General features: G+C 38.9%; 2 protein-coding genes across 2 annotated transcripts; one reads left to right on the forward strand and one right to left on the reverse strand.

The window, feature by feature from the left end:
* Positions 1-636: 636 nt before the first annotated feature.
* LOC100348371 (olfactory receptor 51F2-like) lies at positions 637-1,581 on the forward strand. Its single transcript, XM_008267872.3, has one exon. It carries the CDS (start codon positions 637-639, stop codon positions 1,579-1,581), a length of 945 nt encoding a protein of 314 aa, XP_008266094.2.
* A 16,397-nt stretch (positions 1,582-17,978) lies between these two features.
* On the reverse strand, positions 17,979-18,917 carry OLFR561 (olfactory receptor 561). Its single transcript, NM_001171426.1, has one exon. The coding sequence runs from the start codon at positions 18,915-18,917 to the stop codon at positions 17,979-17,981; it is 939 nt and encodes a 312-aa protein (NP_001164897.1).
* Positions 18,918-21,285: the final 2,368 nt, after the last annotated feature.

Below are 21,285 nucleotides of genomic sequence, written 5' to 3' on the forward strand. Positions count from 1 at the left end.
CACTCCCACCCTCAGAGATACAACCTTCCTTTCTGTCTAAAAAAAATTCTTTTCTAGCTATTTCATAAAAGTAGATTATAAAATACAAAATCTTTTGCTTTAGGTATCTTTCACTCAGCATAAAGTGTTTGGGGTGCATCCATGTTGCCACATATATCAGTACTTCTGTCCTTTTATGCTTGATAGTATTTCATCTTATGGATATTTCACAGTTTTATCACCAATTAGCTTGTAGACGTTTACACTGTTTTCAGCTTGAGGCTATAGTGAATAATGTTGTTGTAAACACTTCTGTGCTTCTGGGTCTTCTGCATATACATGCATTCATTTCCCTTCAGTAGATTCCTTGGAGTAGAATTTCTAAGTCATATGGTAAGCTTATGTTTAAATTTTGAGGAAGCTAGCTACCTGTTCTTTAATGTGATTGCATATTTCTCATTTCTACTAGCAAGTATGACATTGATGGGGTGGGGCATGAGCAGGACTTTGGGGTTGCAAATGTCAAATCTCATTGAACTCTGCCCTATAGTTTTATGCACTTTACTGAATACATTTTAAAGTTCAACCAATATAATTCTAATTCTATAATTTAGGAAATCAATATCTTATGTGAGAATTCTGGTGCTGCAGACTATAATGTCCATCTTCCATAACTCGACTTCCCCTACTTTTATCCTGACGGGAGTTCCTGGACTTGAATGGGCCCATGTCTGGATCTCCATCCCCTTCTGCTGCCTCTATTTTACTGCTCTTTCTGGAAATACCTTGATCCTGTTCATGGTTCTCACCGAACCAACCCTCCATGAGCCCATGTACTATTTCCTCTCCATGCTGTCCACCACTGACATTGGCTTATGCATCTCTACACTGGTGACAGTGCTGGGAATATTCTGGCTCAATGCCCGGGAGATCAGCTTCAATGCCTGTTTATCACAGATGTTCTTCATTCACCTTTTTACTTCCATGGAATCCTCAGTGCTGTTGGCTATGGCCTTTGATCGGTTTGTGGCCATTTCTAACCCCTTGAGATACGCTGCCATTCTAACTCATGCAAGAATTGCACAGATTGGTTTAGCAGTTGTTACCAGGGGAACACTCATTTTGATACCACTAGTCCTGCTTCTGAAGCGTCTAGTGTTCTGCCATAGCCATGTGCTCCACCATTCCTATTGTTTCCACCCTGACGTAATGAAGCTCTCTTGTTCAGACACCAAAATCAATAGTGCATTTGGACTCACTGCAATTATCTCTACTGCTGGAGTGGACTCCATTTTCATCCTGCTTTCCTACGTCCTGATCATTCGTTCAGTTCTCAGCATTGCATCCCCAGAAGAGAGGAAGAAGGCCTTTAGTACCTGCATCTCTCATATCACTGCTGTGGCCATATTCTACATCCCTTTGATCAGTCTATCTTTTGTTCACAGATTTGGAAAACGTGCCCCACCCTATGTCCCCACCCTCATTGCTAATGTATACTTGCTCATACCCCCTGTGATGAACCCTATCATCTATAGTGTGAAAACAAAGCAGATTCAGAAAGCTGTGCTTAAGCTTCTATGTTCTAAGGGACATCTCTTTTAATAATCACTAACACCATAAAGATTTCAATTTTCCACAGTCAAGACAGTTTATTACAAATTGATATCATAAATACATGCCATATTATAGACAAATTGATCTAGGAATCATCTAATTCAAACAGCTCTGTGGTGTAGTTACCCTTCCTAAGGCAATCTTGACTCTTGTATCACCAAAATACTAATTCAAATTCTATTTATTAGCTACCCTATTCCAATAGGTGACTAACTGACCAACTTACTATTTCTATGCTGTTTTTGCTGAAAATCGCATGTCATTCATTTTGAATTAATTTTTAGAAATCTCTAGTTCTAATAAAATTTTAAAACAAAAAAATTCTTCCATGTTAGATAACAACTTCTGTCTACGATAAAATCCTCCACAATTAGGGTTCTATGAAGGGCACCATGAAGCTTCTCCACATCCCTGATCCTGCTCTTTTTGATGAGGGAGTGGACTCTTAACAGCTTTCTCTATAGTATTTCTTTTTAGAAATCCTATGATAACCCCATTTGGCAGCATCTCCTTGTGTCACAAGATTCCCTGTTTATACATCCTCTATGTTTAAGTACCCCTGATCTAAAAAAAAAAAAAAAAAAAAAAAAAAAAAAAAAAAAAGGAGGAAGAGAAAACTAGTTCTTAGAAAGGAAAGCTCTGACAACAAGGGCTGACAATTCTTGCAAAGACCACTTGCATCATACGTAATGTATTGAACAAGCTCTGTAAAGGGTGTGCAAAAGTAAGGTTGCCAAGAAGACTGTTCTATGCGTATATCCCTGTTTCCTCTTTGAGCACTCCGAATCCTAGGAAAATGAAGATCTTAAATTTTACCTTGCAGTCTGTTTTCCTTATGTCTATAACAACTTCTGCAATATTTTTGAACTGGGTATTCTCATTCTCATCTGATCTGTCTCCCATCTTGATAATCTGAAAATTCACTTTGGAACTTAATATTTATTGTTCTCTTGAATCAGTCATTACTAGGGAAGAAAATCTAATTTTAACATTATACCATAGCAATCAATTAAGTCTGTGCCACTGGATTAATTTATACAGAAAGTGTCCCCAACCACCTGAAGAACTTGCCAGATTTTTTGTGTAGGAGCTATGACAATTATATTTTTAGCTCACTCCTCCTAAAAATCATTTGTGTATGACTTGATTCCAAACCTAGTGGAGTCCTGACTTCCAGTTCCAGCTCCTGCTAAGGCACCATGAGAGGCAGCAGTAATAGGTCGAGTTAAGAGGTCATTGCCACCCATGTGGAAGACCTGGGTTGAGCTCCTGGTTCCTGGTTTCCTATTTTCAATTTGGCCCAGCCTCAGCTGTTGCAGGCATGTGAGGAGTAAACCGGCATATGGAAAAATCCATCTCTTTCAAAATAAATTAAATAAGCAAAAATAATTTAAAATTAAAAATACATATCACCTAAGAATAGATACAGCAAATGCTAAGTCTTTGGAAATAATCCATTAGTAAACAGAAATTAGGGCAATTGAGAAATATGAAAGATATCCTGAAAACAGAAGACATATAGTTGAGTTGAGCCAAAGTCTCTATGCAGCTAGAATGCTTCAAAACAGAAGCTGACTTAGACACAACCTGAAACTCTACTGTTGGCTGTTAAATGGGAAGCCTCAGTATTCTAAGAAAAGTAAAGCTTTGGTAAAATGCAGAGAAAACACCTCTAAGACAGACCTGAAAAGTGTCAACTGGCAGCCTTACAGAAGAATGTATGTGGTAACACTCAGTGAACTGTGGAAGAACTTGCCTAGCTATTGTTATTAGCCACTGCTAATTAGTTTGAGTTGGTACACCTAATAAAACCCTTGCCATGGCCAGGTTGAACTTAGTCGTATTACAAGTACATCATCCCATTGCATTGGCTATGCATTTATTGTATCTCTGCTCTAAATCAAGCATTCTATAGAATCTACTTTTTATAATGATGCTGTAACTCATGAATCACAATCATTGCCAACTGGTTCCCTGCTGAGTCCTGTTAATTGGGGGATGTTACAAAACTGGAAACTGCCAGAGAAACAAGTAATTCTACCATGTTTGATGGCTCTTACAATGCCATCACAGCAATAGTTCTTTGCCCAGCTTCATTGGTGCTATTTCCAAGTTTTATGCTCTATCCTCTTCCAGAACAACTTTTGTCATCCTCTACCCTGCCCCTGAAGAAACAGAACCAACCACTGGAGTGCCCTTTTAAGAAATCTGAGTCTCAACTCCAAAAGAGGTCCTGTGCTTTGGAGGCCTGAGCTCCTGTGAGGAAATGGCCCTCCCACTGAGATTGAGTCATAGCTCCACGTGGTCCGACCTCTGAGCTTCCGAAGTACCAGAACCATCAGAGAACACCTTCTCATTATAGTTCTGGGTGTCACCTCTGGGGACTCAGGGGTCACCAAGATTCTTTGCTTTAACAATCCCAAATTCTCTGTTTTCAAAGTATACTGATGGTAGTATACTTCTGGATCCTAACCCCAAAATACTCACTTCAACTGCTGGTTATTTTCTGTCAATCAGAATCAGATCTTGTATCTTGAATCTTAAAAATTAGCTAATATTTATTGATCCCATATTTCCTATTAGCAGTTATGGATAAATATTTAGTCTGGATAAGCATATAGTCTATTTGCATTGTCAAAATTTGAACCGTATCTAATCTTCAGACCCCATAACAAGGAAGTGCAACTGCGACAACTATAAACAGACCCATCTGAGTATAGAAGGTATCCAAAGCAAGTGTTATGGACTTCTCAATGTTATGAATTTCTGTTTGTCACCTTCAAAAGAGTAGAGAATTTGCACATTACCAAAATCTATGTAAACATACTGCTTTCTTCCCCAACTTAAACATAATTTTTACAAAATAAGGACCAGCATTTTGGCATAGAATCTTTAGTCACCTCCGGCAACACCAGCATCCCATATGGGTCCAGGTTCTTGTCCTGGCTTCTCCACTTCCGAACCAGTTCCCTGCAAACCTTGGAAAACAGTGGCAGATGACCCTGTAGCCAGTGGGAGACCCAAGAGAAGCTCCTGGCTACTGACTTTATCCTGGCCCAGCTTTGCCTGTTGCAGTCAGGGAGAAAACCAGAATATGGAAGATCTCTGTGTGTGTGTCCCTCTCTCTGTAACTCTACTTTGTAAAGAAATACATAAATTTATAAAATAATTAAAAATAAAGAGTACATGGTTCCTAAACTTACCTCCCTGATACAGGTGTCTCCATTCTTTCACCTGCAACTTATAAAATACAGTGTCTATCCTAAGTTACTTCTCCAATAGTTGATAACTATAGTTTAAACCTGGCTTGCTTTTGACTGAAAAATACTATGCTGCATTTGTTGTCTATGTATTAAAAATTACCATTACACATTCTTTAAGTCAAATCAAAATAAAATACTTCTGAAATTATATCCTTTAATTTTTATACATCTAGAATTATGGTTATCCCATGTGTGATAATGAGTTATTTGAAAATATTATGATATAACTAAATTAAGCTACTAAGAGGTACGTTCTTGTTTATTCATCATTATATGATCAATATTTGCATAACAAGCATGAGCAAGAGAGACAACTATAAACAGAATCATTTGAATATAGAGGTTCTATAATATAAAATTTATGGCTATTTTTTCGGTGCCAAAAATCTTTATCATAAGACATGGAAAATGTGTAAAATATACAGACATTGTGTTACACTGGGTTAAGCTGTCACCTGGGATACCCACATCTTGTATCAGAGTACTTAGTTCAATTCCTAGCTATTCCATTTCCAATCCAGCTTTCTTAAAATGGGTTTGGGGGCAACAGTTGTTGGCTCAATTACTTGGGCCTCTGCCATCCATGTGGGAGACCCAGATGGAGTTCCAGGTTCCTGGCTTTGGTCTGTCCCAAATCTGGCTGTTGTGGCCATTTGGGGAGTGAATTAGCAGATAGATGGTATCTCTATCTCCCTGTCCCTCTCCCTCTCCTCCTCCCTCTCCTTCTCTCCCTCTCCTCTCTCTTTCTCCCTTACTCTTTCAAATAAATAAGTAAGCAATAAAAAAGCTATGCAGGGATATCAGAAATGCATTTGTACCAAAATAAACTCTCTTTTCCTTCCATTTTCCTATTAACCTTTTAAAGGACACTTATACTGGTTTTTATAAATTCAGTCCAAGAGTTTTTCATTTTTATTCTTTTTAATTTTAATTCATTTTTAACAGATTCAATGTGCTTTGTAGATACAATTCCAATAACATAACGATATTCCCTTTCTCCGTCCCTTCCTCCAACTGACCAAGGATATAAGACCTCACACATTCCAGTTTCGTGTGTTTAAATCTCTGTTGCCTGAAATTATACATCTGATTATTGGAAGAGTCTCATTGAGCTCTCCTTCATTCACACAAATTGAAGGAAGTGTGTGTTTGAGATATTTGTCTTTTTCTTATAAAAATTTCTGTTCTAGTACAGGAGGGTAAATTTTAGGTGTCTTTCTGTTGATTGACAGAGGCTCTCTCCTTATATAAGGTAATTCTTGGCTTCCCTTATAAAAGCATGCTACAAGTGCTATGCTGCACTACCATGAGTTGTCTCTTTTCTCTGATTACAGAGTGAGCACCATGATTATAGGCTCAGGTTCAGATGCTGTCTCTCTTACCAACTAGCTGGAGTTTTAAAAAACAAACACTTTACATCAGATTATACTTCTGTGAAATCAGTAGCACACCAGTGTCATTAATTTCTTACGATGGAATGAGAGAGCATTGGCAAAGCACCTAATATGTCAATTATTATATGGGACACAGGAGTGTGTGATCATGATAAATGAGGATGAGCATTATGGTAGCACTGGTTAGTGGTGGTAGCAACTGATGACCTTAGGGGTTCATTTTGGAATGAGGCACAGCTAACCAGAAAACTCAAAATTGTATCTCTTCCTCTAAGCAGCAAGAAAATATGGCCCATAGACCAGCTGAATGCCCTAAGGTAGAATAAAATGTCCTAGAAAATACAGATTTCGGAAAAGAACATCCCACAAGTTTCCCTAAGTATCCGTGAGTTGCTTTAGAGTTGATGAAAAAAAAAAAATGTTCCTCTTCCTCAGACTTAAAGGAAACCAGTGTGTATAGAGCCTATTTCCCCTAAATGCAAAAGTTTTACTCACAAAACATTTAAAGGATGTTCTTTCCTGCACTGTTTTCCAAAAACAGGACTGAGGAGCTGACGATATGTTCTGCTCAAGGATAAGGAGAATTTATAAGGAGCCATTTGTCAGGCTGCTTGAAATCTCAAATCAGAAAACCCCTAGTGGAGACTTTTGTGGCCCTAGGGTATGGCCACAGAGTTTGTTCTTTTTGGCTACCTCCCCTTCTACTTCATTACACTTCTCTGATAGCTTCCATGAAGGGACTTGTCATAATTCTGCGATCTCAAATCCTGATAAAATTTTGTGAACTGTAAATGAATAAATAAAACCACCTGCTATAGCCATGAATGCACCTCCCAACTCCACAATACCCCACATCCAGCTGATCTTCTACCAGCATCATTTTATACATTCTATACATTTCTAAGAAATCATTTTGCTTCTGGTCTCCTATCCAACATCAACAAAAAGCTTTATTTATTCTTTCATAAAACTTTAAGCATCTATCAATCACATTGCAGGTTTCTGCCCTCTTACAGAAAATAGGACAGAATCTCTTCCCTCCAGGGATTAGAGGTCAGCAAGGAAACAGATATACAGCAGTAATTACAACAGGGCATATTTATGATGAAAGTATAGCAGAGATGTGTTCATCCTGCAAGAGTGTCAATGCCAAGTCTGCCAGGAGACAAGGGAACCCATGGCACAGAAAGAGCAGGAGGATGACTAATAACATATTGAACTCACCTGGCACCCTGAGTGCTTGCTGGGGAGTGACAGGGATAAAGCTGAATAGGGAGGGAGGCAGAATGTTGTGGGAGATATTTTAGGAATTTGAAGACATTTGAGTCCAATAATAGAAATTTATCAACATGAAATGTAAACCTTTTTTCCTAGAAAAACACATTTGTACAGCTCCATATGAAGCAAATGAGAAGTCAGGCAGTTTATTTGAGGATCCCTAATATACTGCAGTTCACTGTTTGATATCAATGTCAACCTGAGTGCTACAAATACAACATTTCCTTCTAAGTCACTGTATATTAGTTATGCAGAAATACCAAGACAGAAAAGGCTTCTAAACATAGTGAGCTCATACAGCCTTGCAGAACACCACATCATTTATTTTTCCAAATGCTGCTTCAGATTAGTCAGAGTATGATTTTAAGTATTGGTTCAGACCATCTTGAACATGCATTGTTTCAGAAGGCCTCTAAATAAAAACAAAATATATAAACCTCTGCATTGGATGATGCTTAACTCACATTTTAACAAAGCTGGTAGAGAAAGTAAAAAGTAGAGGGGCCGGCGCTGTGGCACAGTGGGTTAACGCCCTGGCCTGAAGCGCCAGGATACCATATGCGCCCCAGTTCAAGACCCGGCTGATCCACTTCCCATCCAGCTCTCTGCTATGGCCTGGGAAAGCAGTAGTTGCACCCATGTGGAAGACCCGGAAGAGGCTCCTGGTTCCTGGCTTTGGATCGGCACAGCTCCAGCCGTTGCAACCAATTGAGTAGTGAACCATCAGATGAAAGACCTCTCTCTCTCTCTCTCTCTCTCTACCTCTCCTCTCTGTGCAACTCTGTCTTTCAAATAAATAAATAAATATTTTAAAAAAGGTAAAAAGTAGAGCGTGTAAGAGTACAAGAAAGTAGTTTACTTAAGTAATGTTATGTAAAGAGTAACATTTTATAAAGATTGAAAAGACATAATTTAAAATGAATTTTATTAATGTCCAGATAACTATCCTATGCAAAATTATCTATAATTGGGGCGGAGCCAAGATGGCGGAATAGTAAGGGCGCGCACTGATAGTCCGGGAAAATTTAGTTTAATAAAAGGGGAGTTACGGTAGCCTCAGAAAAAAGAACCAGGAAAATATTGCAGAGGAAACTCTTCTGGATTGAGTAGCCGTGAATCGGAGGACCTACTGGGAGAACAAGGTCGCCCACCGCGCGGAAGCCGAGCCGCGGGACCGAGCTGCCCAAGCCGCAGGGTCTGCGCGCCAGTGCTCGAAGGGGAGTGCGTGCCACACAGACAACAGCGGGGAGACTTGGGACGTCCAGGGCTCCGAGTCCACACATCGGCGCTGGAAGGGGAGCGGACCTGCGTGGAGAGCATGGGAGCCCACAGTTCGGGACACCAGCGGCAGACTCAACACACCAGCGCTGGAACGCAAGGGCGAGCAAGACAAAGAGCAGGCGCCATCTTGGACATCTGCAAGAAGCAGATCTCAAAAAATTGATAAGAACATTAAGAAGTTCTCAAAAACAAATTCTTGAACTACAGAAATCCTTAATGGACAAGATAGAAAATCTCTCTCGTGAAAATGAAATATTAAGGAGGAATCAAAATGAAACGAAACAACTAGTACAACAGGAAACTGGGACAGTGACTGAAGTGAAGAATTCAATAGATCAAATGAAAAACACAATAGAGAGCCTTACAAACAGAATGGGTGAAGCAGAATAGAGAATATCGGACTTAGAAGACAGAGAACAGGAAAGGATACAATCAGACCAAAGAAAAGAAGAGGAAATTAGGAATCTAAAACATATTGTCAGGAATCTTCAGGATACTATTAAAAAACCCAACATTCGGGTTCTAGGAGTTCCTGAAGGCATGGAGAGGGAGAAAGGATTAGAAGGCCTTTTTAGTGAGATATTAGCAGAAAATTTCCCAGGTTTGGAGAAGGACAGAGAAATCCTAGTACAGGAAGCCCACAGAAACCCTAATAAACACGACCAAAAGAGATCCTCACCACGACACGTTGTAATTAAACTCTCCACAGTGAAACATAAAGAAAAGATCCTAAAATGTGCAAGAGAGAAACATCAGATTACTCTCAGAGGATCTCCAATCAGACTCACAGCTGACTTCTCATCAGAAACTCTACAAGCTAGGAGGGAATGGCGAGATATAGCCCAGGTAATAAGAGAGAAAAACTGCCAGCCCAGAATATTATATCCTGCAAAGCTATCATTTGTGAATGAAGGTGAAATAAAGACTTTTCATAGCAAACAGAAATTGAAAGAATTTGTCGCCACTCGTCCAGCCCTGCAACAGATGCTTAAAGATGTATTACACACAGAAACACAGAAACATGGTCATCAATATGAAAGAAGATAAAGGAAGGAAACCTCACAGCAAAAGATCACAGGGAATTCAAAGCACATATTAGAACTTATCTTTGGCAAATGGCAGGGCAAAGTTACCACTTATCATTAGTCACATTGAACGTGAATGGCCTGAACTGTCCAGTTAAGACACCGATTGGCTGATTGGGTTAAGGAACAAAACCCATCTATTTGCTGCTTACAAGAAACACATCTTCCAACAAAGATCCATACAGACTGAAAGTGAAAGGCTGGAAAAAGATATACTATGCCAACAGAAATGAAAAAGAGCGGGCGTAGCCATCTTAATATCGGACAACATAAACTTTACCACAAAAACCGTTAAGAGAGACAAAGAGGGACACTACATAATGATTAAGGGATCAATTCAACAGGAAGATATAACAATTATCAATGTATATGCACCTAACTACAGGGCACCGGTCTATCTAAAAGATTTGTTAACGGACTTAAAGGGAGACTTAGACCCCAATACAATAGTACTGGGGGACTTCAATACTCCACTCTCAGAAATAGACAGATCAATAGGACAGAAGATCAACAAGGAGACAGTAGATTTAAACGACACTATAGCGCAAATGGATCTAACAGATATATACAGAACTTTCAATCCTACAGCTAAAGATTTTACATTCTTCTCAGCAGTACATGGAACCTTCTCTAGGATTGACCACATACTAGGCCATAAAGCAAGCCTCAGCAAATTCAAAAGAATTAGAATCATACCATGCAGCTTCTCAGACCATAAAGGAATGAAGTTGGAAATTAGCAACTCAGGAATCCCTAGAGCATACGCAAACACATGGAGATTGAACAACATGCTCCTGAATGAACAATGGGTCATAGAAGAAATCAAAAGAGAAATCAAAAACTTTCTGGAAGTAAATGAGGATAACAGCACAACATACCAAAACTTATGGGACGCAGCAAAAGCAGTGTTAAGAGGAAAGTTTATATCAATAGGTGCCTACATCAAGAAATTGGAAAGGCACCAAATAGATGAGCTTTCAATTCACCTCAAGGATCTAGAAAACCTACAGCAAACCAGACCCAAATCTAGTAGGAGAAGAGAAATAATTAAAATCAGAGAAGAAATCAACAGGATTGAATCAAGAAAAACATTACAAAAAATCAGCCAAACGAGGAGCTGGTTTTTTGAAAAAATAAACAAAATTGACACCCCATTGGCCCAACTAACTAAAAAAAGAAGAGAAAAGACCCAAATCAATAAAATCAGAGATGAAAAAGGAAACGTAACAACAGACACCACAGAAATAAGAAGAATCATCAGAAATTACTACAAGGACTTGTATGCCAGCAAACAGGGAAACCTATCAGAAATGGATAGATTCCTGGACACATGCAACCTACCTAAATTGAACCAGGAAGACATCGAAAACCTAAACAGACCCATAACTGAGACAGAAATTGAAACAGTAATAAAGGCCCTCCCAACAAAGAAAAGCCCAGGACCAGATGGATTCACTGCTGAATTCTACCAGACATTTAAAGAAGAACTAACTCCAATTCATCTCAAACTATTCAGAACAATCGAAGAAGAGGGAATCCTCCCAAATTCTTTCTATGAAGCCAGCATCACCTTAATCCCTAAGCCGGAAAAAGATGCAGCACTGAAAGAGAATTACAGACCAATATCCCTGATGAACATAGATGCAAAAATCCTCAATAAAATTCTCGCCAATAGAATGCAACAACACATCTGTCGCTCCCCCTCTTCGTGGAGGAACGACACAGAGTCCTGCCTAGGCTTCATATCCGAGTCACGGCACCATTATGTCGCTCCCCCTCTTCGTGGAGGAACGACACAGGACCCTGCGCTGTTCTTCTGTCTGCTCGGCCCTCCCCGGGTTTGCTGCTGGTTCTTCCCGGGTTGGCTACTATCCCTTCCACCTCCGTGGAAGGGCAGTTCCCCCTGGCCACATTCCCCACTTCCGCAGGGGAGCGGCACACCGCCGGCCGGCTCTCTTCGGGGGCTGCACAGGTGTTCCTTCAGCTAGATGTTCCCCTTAGATGTTCCTGGTGCATGCCGTCTCTCTCCTCCTTTATAGTCCTCCTCCGCCAATCCTAACTCGGCTGCCCACACGCCGAGTACGCTGCTCTCCTATCAGGAGCAAGTCCTACAGTTTATTGGTTGAACTGGAGGCAGCTGTGCGGAAGCTGTTTTCTTCTCTCCCAGCGCCATATTGTGGGAGAGCAGATGCATAGAATAAGTCTTAATTCCAGTAACTCAGTCTAGTCCGGTTTGCTCCCCACAACATCAGAAAGATCATCCACCCAGACCAAGTGGGATTTATCCCTGGTATGCAGGGATGGTTTAATGTGTGCAAGACAATCAATGTGATACACCACATTAACAGACTGCAGAAGAAAAACCATATGATTATCTCAGTAGATGCTGAGAAAGCATTTGATAAAATACAACACCCGTTCATGATGAAAACTCTAAGCAAACTGGGTTTGGAAGGAACATTCCTCAATACAATCAAAGCAATCTATGAAAAACCCACAGCCAACATCCTATTGAATGGGGAAAAGTTGGAAGCATTTCCACCGAGATCTGGTACCAGACAGGGATGTCCACTCTCACCACTGCTATTCAATATAGCTCTGGAGGTTCCAGCCAGAGCTATTAGGCAAGAAAAAGAAATTAAAGGGATACAAAATGGGAAGGAAGAAGTCAAACTATCCCTCTTTGCAGATGACATGATTCTTTATTTAGGGGACCCAAAGAACTCTACTAAGAGACTATTGGAACTCATAGAAGATTTTGGCAGAAATCAACCCAAACATCTACAGCCAACTTATATTTGATCAAGGATCTAAAACCAATTCCTGGAGCAAGGACAGTCTATTCAATAAATGGTGCTGGGAAAACTGGATTTCCACGTGCAGAAGCATGAAGCAAGACCCCTACCTTACACCTTACACAAAAATCCACTCAACATGGATTAAAGACCTAAATCTACGACCTGACACCATCAAGTTACTAGAGAACATTGGAGAAACCCTTCAAGATATTGGCACAGGCAAAGAGTTTCTGGAAAAGACCCGGGAGGCACAGGCAGTCAAAGCCAAAATTAACTATTGGGATTGCATCAAATTGAGAAGTTTCTGTACTGCCAAAGAAACAGTCAGGAGAGTGAAGAGACAACCGACAGAATGGGAAAAAATATTTGCAAACTATGCAACAGATAAAGGGTTAAAAACCAGAATCTACAAAGAGATCAAGAAACTCCACAAAAACAAAACGAACAACCCACTTAAGAGATGGGCCAAGGACCTCAATGGACATTTTTCAAAAGAGGAAATCCAAATGGCCAACAGGCACATGAAAAAATGTTCAAGGTCATTAGCAATCAGGGAAATGCAAATCAAAACCACAATGAGGTTTCACCTCACCCCGGTTAGAATGGCTCACATTCAGAAATCTACCAACAACAGATGCTGGCGAGGATGTGGGGAAAAAGGGACACTAACCCACTGTTGGTGGGAATGCAAACTGGTCAAGCCACTATGGAAGTCAGTCTGGAGATTCCTCAGAAACCTGAAGATAACCCTACCGTTCGACCCAGCCATCCCACTCCTTGGAATTTACCCAAAGGAATTTAAATTGGCAAACAAAAAAGCGGTCTGCAGCCTAATGTTTATTGCAGCTCAATTCACAATAGCTAAGACCTGGAACCAACCTAAATGCCCATCAATGGTAGACTGGATAAAGAAATTATGGGACATGTACTCTTTAGAATACTATACCGCAGTAAGAAACAACGAAATCCAGTCATTTGCAACAAAATGGAGGAATCTGGAACACATCATGCTGAGTGAAATAAGCCAATCCCAAAGGGACAATTACCATATGTTCTCCCTGATCGGTGACAACTGACTGAACACCAAAAAGGAAACCTGTTGAAGTGAAATGGACACTATGGGAAATGGTGACTTGATCAGCATAGCCCTGACTGTTAATGAACAACTTAATACATTATCCCTCTTAGTAGTTTTTTTGTCTGTTCTAATTAATATGACTGGTTTAATTCTGTAATTAATACACAGTTATTCTTAAGTGTTGAAATTTAACTGAAATGTGATCCCTGTTAAACATAAGAGTAGGAATAAGAGAGGGAAGAGATGTACAATTTGGGACATGCTCAAGCTGACTTGCCCCAAATGGTAGAGTTAGAAACATATCAGGGGACTCCAATTTAATCCCATCAAGGTGGCATGTACCAATGCCATCTCACTAGTCCCAGTGATCAATTTCAGTTCACAATTGATCATAATGAAAGGACTAAGAGTCAAAGGGAGCACATAAACAAGTCTAGTACCTGCTAACACTAACCGATGGAATAAATAAAGGGGAGAGTGATCCAACATGGGAAGTGAGATACTCAGCAGACTCATAGAATGGCAGATGTCCTAAATAGCACTCTGGCCTCAGAATCAGCCCTAAAGGCATTCCGATCTGGCTGAAAAGCCCATGAGAGTATTTCAGGCATGGAAAGCCAAGACACTCTGGCAAAAGATCTCTGTGAGTGAGATCCCAGTGGAAAGAACAGGTCTTCAAAGAAGGAGGTACCTTTCTCTGAAGGGAGGAGAGAACCTCCACTTTGACTATGACCTTGTCTAAACAAGATAAGAGTCGGAGAACTCAAGGGGCTTCCATAGCCTTGGAAACTCATGACTGGAGCATAGGGAGATTGCTGATGCCATAGACAGGAGTGTCAATTGGTAAAGTCAACAACAGGAGTCACTGTGCACTTACTCCTCATGTAGGATCTCTGTCCTTAATGTGCTGTGTATTGAGATTTAATGCTATAATGAGTACCCAAACAATATATTTCACTTTGTGTTTCTATGGGGGTGCAAACTGTTGAAATCCTTACTTAATGTATACTAAACTGATCCTCTGTAAAAAAAAAAAAAAAAAGAAAAGAAAAGAAATTATCAACTCCCAACTTGACTCTCACTGGGATTAAACATGACAATAGGTCTGATTTGATTACATCATCATTTAAAAAAAATCATCTATTATTTTTCACTTTATGTTTCTGTGTGGGAGCAAACTGTTGCAATCTTTACTTAATGTATACTAAGCTGATCTTCTGTATATTAAGATAATCGAAAATGAATCTTGATGTGAATGGAAGGGGAGAGGGAGTGGGAAAGGGGAGGGTAGTGGGTGGGAGGGACAGTATGTGGGGGAAGCCATTGTAATCCATAAGCTGTACTTTGGAAATTTATATTCATTAAATAAAAGTTAAAGAAAAAAGAAAGTTAAAAAAATAACATCTGACAACATGCTTTAAAATGGAAAATATGTCCTTCTTGTCATTTGAAAGAAGAATAATGGGCATGCATGCCCTTCACAGCAGCACTCTCACTTTTAAAAATATTGTACCAAAAACCAGAATAAGTGCTATAGCATGATCATAACTGCCTTCTGTTTTTCAGGATATGGTAGCAACTTGAATAAAAAAAATTATCTATAATTGATACTTCATGAATTACCTTTCTTATTGCACCATAAGCCAAAATTATTGCTTTCAAAAGGACATTCTTTAGTATATTTATTTTTTAAAAAATTAAATATATGATTGCCCTATTTCCAAAACTCTTTTTTTTCAAAACTTTTCTTGACCATCCATGAAGTTCAAGTCACTTACCTTTATGCTTTATTGTGAAGTGAGGGCATTCTGTACCTGCTTTATTAAACAGTGAATTCCCGGGAGCTGTATTTTGTTCATTAGACTTCCTGTGTTCATCAGACTTCCTGTGTTGGTTATTTTCCATTCAGTCTCTTCCTGGTGAAGTGAGAGTTCAGCACCATGATCTTCAGTGTCTGGTACACAGCAGATAATTCTTAAGAAACAACTGGTTAAAAAGTTGTTTGACTTTAGACATGTTTAGTGGGGTTGTATACATCTTAAGAATGGAGATCCTTTTCATTGTTCATAGTTTTATCCATAGTTCCAAAAGTTTTTTCCAGAATAAAAATGCTTAAAATATATAATATATATGTTATTATGAAAAAATACGTTTAAATTAATATGTATATATTTGTTTTTTAACTTTTATTTAATAAATATAAATTTCCAAAGTACAGCTAATATGTATATATTTGTAACTATTATTAACAAAGCATTGTATTTGGTTCTGTGCAAATCATCCCAGCTTCCAAAGTACAATGCCTGATTTCAAAGAAAATCTCAAGTTAGCAGAGGAAAAGATACTTGACTACCTGCAATACAAAGATTTATTAATGGCACCTGGAAGAATAAAAGACGAACAAGCTGAAGAACAAGGGGAGTGGAGATTTTACTTAAAGAGAGAAAAATGATCAAAACCTAGAAGCAAGATGTTCATGGTGTTTTTCAGAAGTCGATGTTACCCCAAACCCCAGAAAAGGATCACTCTAACATGCGTGATAGTCTGTACATGGTTTATTAAACTGTAAATTCATAAACCTCATCTCAAGAGTTTCTTAATAAGTAGTTCTGGGGTAGAATTAAGAAAACCTCCCTTTAACCAAGAATATCAGGTGGATCTGGTATTCTGGTGATGGATCACACTGAGAACAGTAATGAGTACAAATGGAAAGTGGATGCCATGTTATAAAGAAGTCCAGGGGCTATGTGAAGTAAGAGGGTGAGGATTCCTAGAATGAGAATCCCATGAAGGGTGAAGAACAAAAACATTGTTGTATTCTTTAGAAGGCTTTAAATTGAAATTTATTAATTCATTATCTAAAAAGTAAAAAGAAAAGAAAACCTCATTATTACTTATAAATCGCAGGAAATTTTACAGAAAATGTAAACAAAACAATATCCACCCATCAAATGAGAAGCACTTTTAAAAACTTGGGATGTGCCTATCCATACCTTTTAAATATATGTATGTGTGTGTATGTGTTATGTGTATGTATATCCACATGAAAAATATACATGATAAGTACTCTGTACTAATGTAACTTTTCTGATAAAATACACAATATATATTTATGCCAATTTAGCTTTTTACACTGTACTTCATACTTTATTTAATCAATACCATAATGTAAGTGTATAAGCAGTTTCCAAGTTGTACAAAGATTGAAATGTATAGTGATGTGTTAAATATCAAACTACAGCTTTCCATTCTTTCTCATTTTCTCTTCATATACATATTTAGAAGATGAATCATTAGGTCTGCTATAATTAAAATATTAATACAGAGACCACAGTGACTTCTAGGTAGCTTTTTTTATTTTTTATTTTTTTGACAAGCAGAGTGGACAGTGAGAGAGAGAGACAAAGAGAAAGGTCTTCCTTTGCCGTTGGTTCACCCTCCAATGGCCACTGCGGCCGGCACGCTGCGGCCGGCACACCACACTGATCCGAAGGCAGGAGCCAGGTACTTATCCTGGTCTCCCATGGGATGCAGGGCCCAAGCACTTGGGCCATCCTCCACTGCACTTCCTGGCCACAGCAGAGAGCTGGCCTGGAAGAGGGGCAACCGGGACAGAATCCAAAGCCCCAACTGGGACTAGAACCCGGTGTGCCGGCGCCACAAGGCAGAGGATTAGCCTAGTGAGCTGCGGCGCCGGCCTCTAGGTAGCTTTTAAGAATTAGGAAATTACTTTCATCCATATTTCTTCTTCATTGTGCCTATTTGAATTCCTCAATCACAAATAATCTGTTTTGGGAAATAATAATAATTATCAACAAACTTTAAGGATTACTGAAACCTTAACCTTTCCTAATGATCTATATAATATATGAGACACACCTTGTATAGTTATACACTCTAGAAATGGTGAAACTGGCCCCCAAAGTATGACATAATTTATACAAGATTACAGATATAATTTAGCCATGACCCTACAGTGTGCCATGTGTAGCATTTATGATAGGTCAGAAATACACAAGGTATAGTCCTTACCCTCAAAGAATCCACAATCTGGATCAGTATAAATAATAATTAGTGGGTCATTAGAACAAAGAGAAAGCATGCAGAATCGGCTTTTTCAAAGTACAGTGTCAACTCACACTACTGAATGATCAAACATCGGTCAGAGAAGACTTTGAAAAAAAAGTTTACTCTAAAAATTTCCCAATTTAGTTTAAGAAGAATACTTTGAGCACAGCCTTGCGAATTTGCTTGGTCTTTACACTGTAGATGATGGGATTCATTACAGGAGGGATGAGCAGATAAACATTGGCAATAAGAGTGTGTACAAGGGGAGGGGCATGCTTCCCAAACCTATGTACCAGTGACAAACTGATCATGGGGATGTAGAAGATGGCAACAGCACTTATGTGTGAGACACAAGTACCGAACGCCTTTTTCCGTTCCTCAGGGGAGGCAATGCTGAGCACAGAGTGGATGATCAGAACATAGGAGAGGAGGATCAAAACAGAGTCCAAGCCAGCCGTAGAGATGACAATGGTGAGGCCAAATGCGCTGTTGATCCTGGTGTCTGAACATGAGAGCTTCATCACATCAGGATGGAAGCAATAGGAATGATGGAGCACATGACTTTGGCAGAAAGACAGTTGCTTAAGGAGCAGGAGTAAAGGCACTAGAGCTGTTGTCCCCCTAATAATGATTGCAAAGCCCACTTTGATGATCCGTGAGTTGGTTAAGATTGTGGCGTATCTCAGTGGGTTACAGATGGCAATGAAGCGGTCAAAGGCCATTGCCAGGAGTACAGAGGATTCCATGAATGTAAAGCCATGGATGAAGAACATTTGGCCAATGCAGGCATCAAAGCTGATTTCTCGAGCATTAAACCAGAAAACACCTAGCATGGTAACCAATGTAGAAAGACACAGACCCAGGTCAGTGAAGGACAACATGGAGAGGAAGTAATACATAGGCTCATGGAGGCTTGAGTCAGTGATGATGACAAAAAGGATCATGCTGTTCCCAGAGATGGCCATGGCATAGAGACAACAGAATGGGATGGAGATCCAGACGTGAGAGTTTTCAAGGCCAGGGATGCCAGTAAGGAAGAAGGCAGTAGGGTGGAAAATGCTCTGGTTAAAAGATGGCATGACGTGTGAAGGAGGCAGATTTCCTTGGGGGAAAGGACCATATCCTGTATTAATAAGGAAGAAAAATGTTTTTTATCTCTTCTACATAACAATTTATGATAATCAATGAGCCTTGTCCTATTCTTCAATGGAAATGCATCAGCATTACTATTAGCTTAGATGTGGAATTGATTTTTGAGAGGAAGATAGAGTGCTAAACTGTGAAGAAAATGGCTTCAGCAAGAGTCACATATGTGATAACAAGGTGTTAGTATATTTACATCACACATAAAAAATATTACATAATGGAAATATTGTCCAATTCTATGAATATGGGCAGACAGGACATTTCTGGGCAACTGTAAGCCAATATAAAAAGCAATTCACCCTGCTTTTCTTCATTTCTCTATTTCCTAGCCAGAGTCCTGAATGCTATAAAGATGTTTAAGTCCTTGTGTACACAATGAAGCTATGAGAATTAGATAACATTAGCTATTTTCTAGAAAGTGCTTGACTAAATAAATATACAATAGGTATTGACAAAAGAAAGCTAATACCAAGAAAGAAGCAATTAAGTATATAGAAATATACCACAGTGGTTGCTATATTAGGAATTGGGTTTGTACATAAAGGTAATAGTTGAGATCCTGATTATGTTTAAGGGAAATTCTATCAGAAGAAAAATGACTTAAAACTAACTTTCTTCGCCCTCCTGTTAAATATAGAAACAGAGATTAATTTATGTCCCACTACTGAATACCTCTAAAACGTGTACAAAAATATCTACTATGAAAATGATTTGTAATCTATAGATTTAATATTGGGGAGATGTCTTGAGATGTGAAATCCTATCCTTTGCATTGTATTTTGTTTTCTCAAAATAATTCTGATCTTAAAGTTAAAAGAAATAACTTCACAAGAGCAATTTGTGAAAGAAACAATTTCATTGAAATCTCATTGACAGTAAATAGAGTAGGACTATCTGAGCAAGTTTATTAAATTTTCCATCCTTATGAAAGGTCATTAAGAATAGATTGGGGGCCGGTGCTGTGGCATAGCAGATGAAGCCGTCTGCAGTGCTGGCATCCCATCTGTGCAACAGTTCGAGACCCAGCTGCTCCACTTCCAATCCAGCTCTTGCTATGGCCTGGGAAAGCATTGCAGCCAAATGAGGAGTGAACCAGCAGATAGAAGACACCTCTCTCTCTCTCTATCTCTATCTCTCTCTCTGTCTCTCTCTGTCTCTGTCTCTCTCTCCTCTGCCTCTCCTTCTCTCTCTGTGCAACTCTGACTTTCAAATAAATAAATAAATCTTTTTTTTAAAAAAAGAATAAATTGATCAAAAAGAAATCAGCATATGAAAGAGTTATCTGTACCCTCATGTCCATTGCAGTACAATTCACAATAGCTAAGATATGGAACCAACCCAGATGTCCATCAACTATTGACTTGATAAAGAAAGTATGATATATATACACTATGGAGTACTACTCAGCTGAAAAAAGAAAAAAAAAAGAATGAAATCCTGTCTTTTGCGATAAGATGGACACAACTAGAAACCATTGTACTTAGTGAAGTAAGCCAGTCCCAAAGAGACAGATATCATATGTTTTCCTTGATCCAAGGTAACTAGTAGAGTACCTAAAACATAATGTATTGGAGTGAAATAGACATTTTGAGATTCAATGATTGTTTATAGCCCTTGTCTCTTCCACTGAAGAACACTGTTTTCTTTTCTTCATACTATTTGTTGAATTCTTTTACTTTAGCATGGAGTTAACTATATGATCATTAAGTAAACTGAAAATATATTTTTGTAAATATTAAGAGTAGGAATATGAGAGGGAGGAGGAGGAAGGATTATAGCATGGGCAGGAAGGAGGGTGGAGGGGGAAGTATCATTATATTCCTAAATCTGTATATATGAAATACATGAAACTTGTATAAATTAAATACAAATTTAAGAAAAGAATAGATTGGCCAGTGCAGGGGGTGGTCTTCCTCCTCCATTTGGAGATATAATTGTGCACTCACCCCGACCAACAAATCTGTAGGTTTGAAGAAATTCCTCTTTATTGGTTCTGTTGCTGCATTTTTATTTACAGAAAGAATGCATGGTTTATAATGTCCCACTTTCAGTAGTTATTGCATGTATTCACTTAAAAAACATTTGAATACCTATAAAGTGCCATTGTATACAGGGACCAGAGTTAGAATTGGATACAAGAAGGCCTATATATGACTCTAAAGAAAAACGCTTGAGTTTATTGTAACTTGGTGATCTTCATTCTGATTGAATATATAGGAGCTAGATTTGGGTGAGAATAATTGGTTACAGGAAATGCATTCAAAAGAACATTTCTGTAGGTATTTGAGGGGAGAGAAAGAA

This window comes from Oryctolagus cuniculus, chromosome 1 (genome assembly GCF_964237555.1).
Source record: "Oryctolagus cuniculus chromosome 1, mOryCun1.1, whole genome shotgun sequence".
In the NCBI taxonomy this organism is placed as follows: Eukaryota; Metazoa; Chordata; class Mammalia; order Lagomorpha; family Leporidae; genus Oryctolagus; species Oryctolagus cuniculus.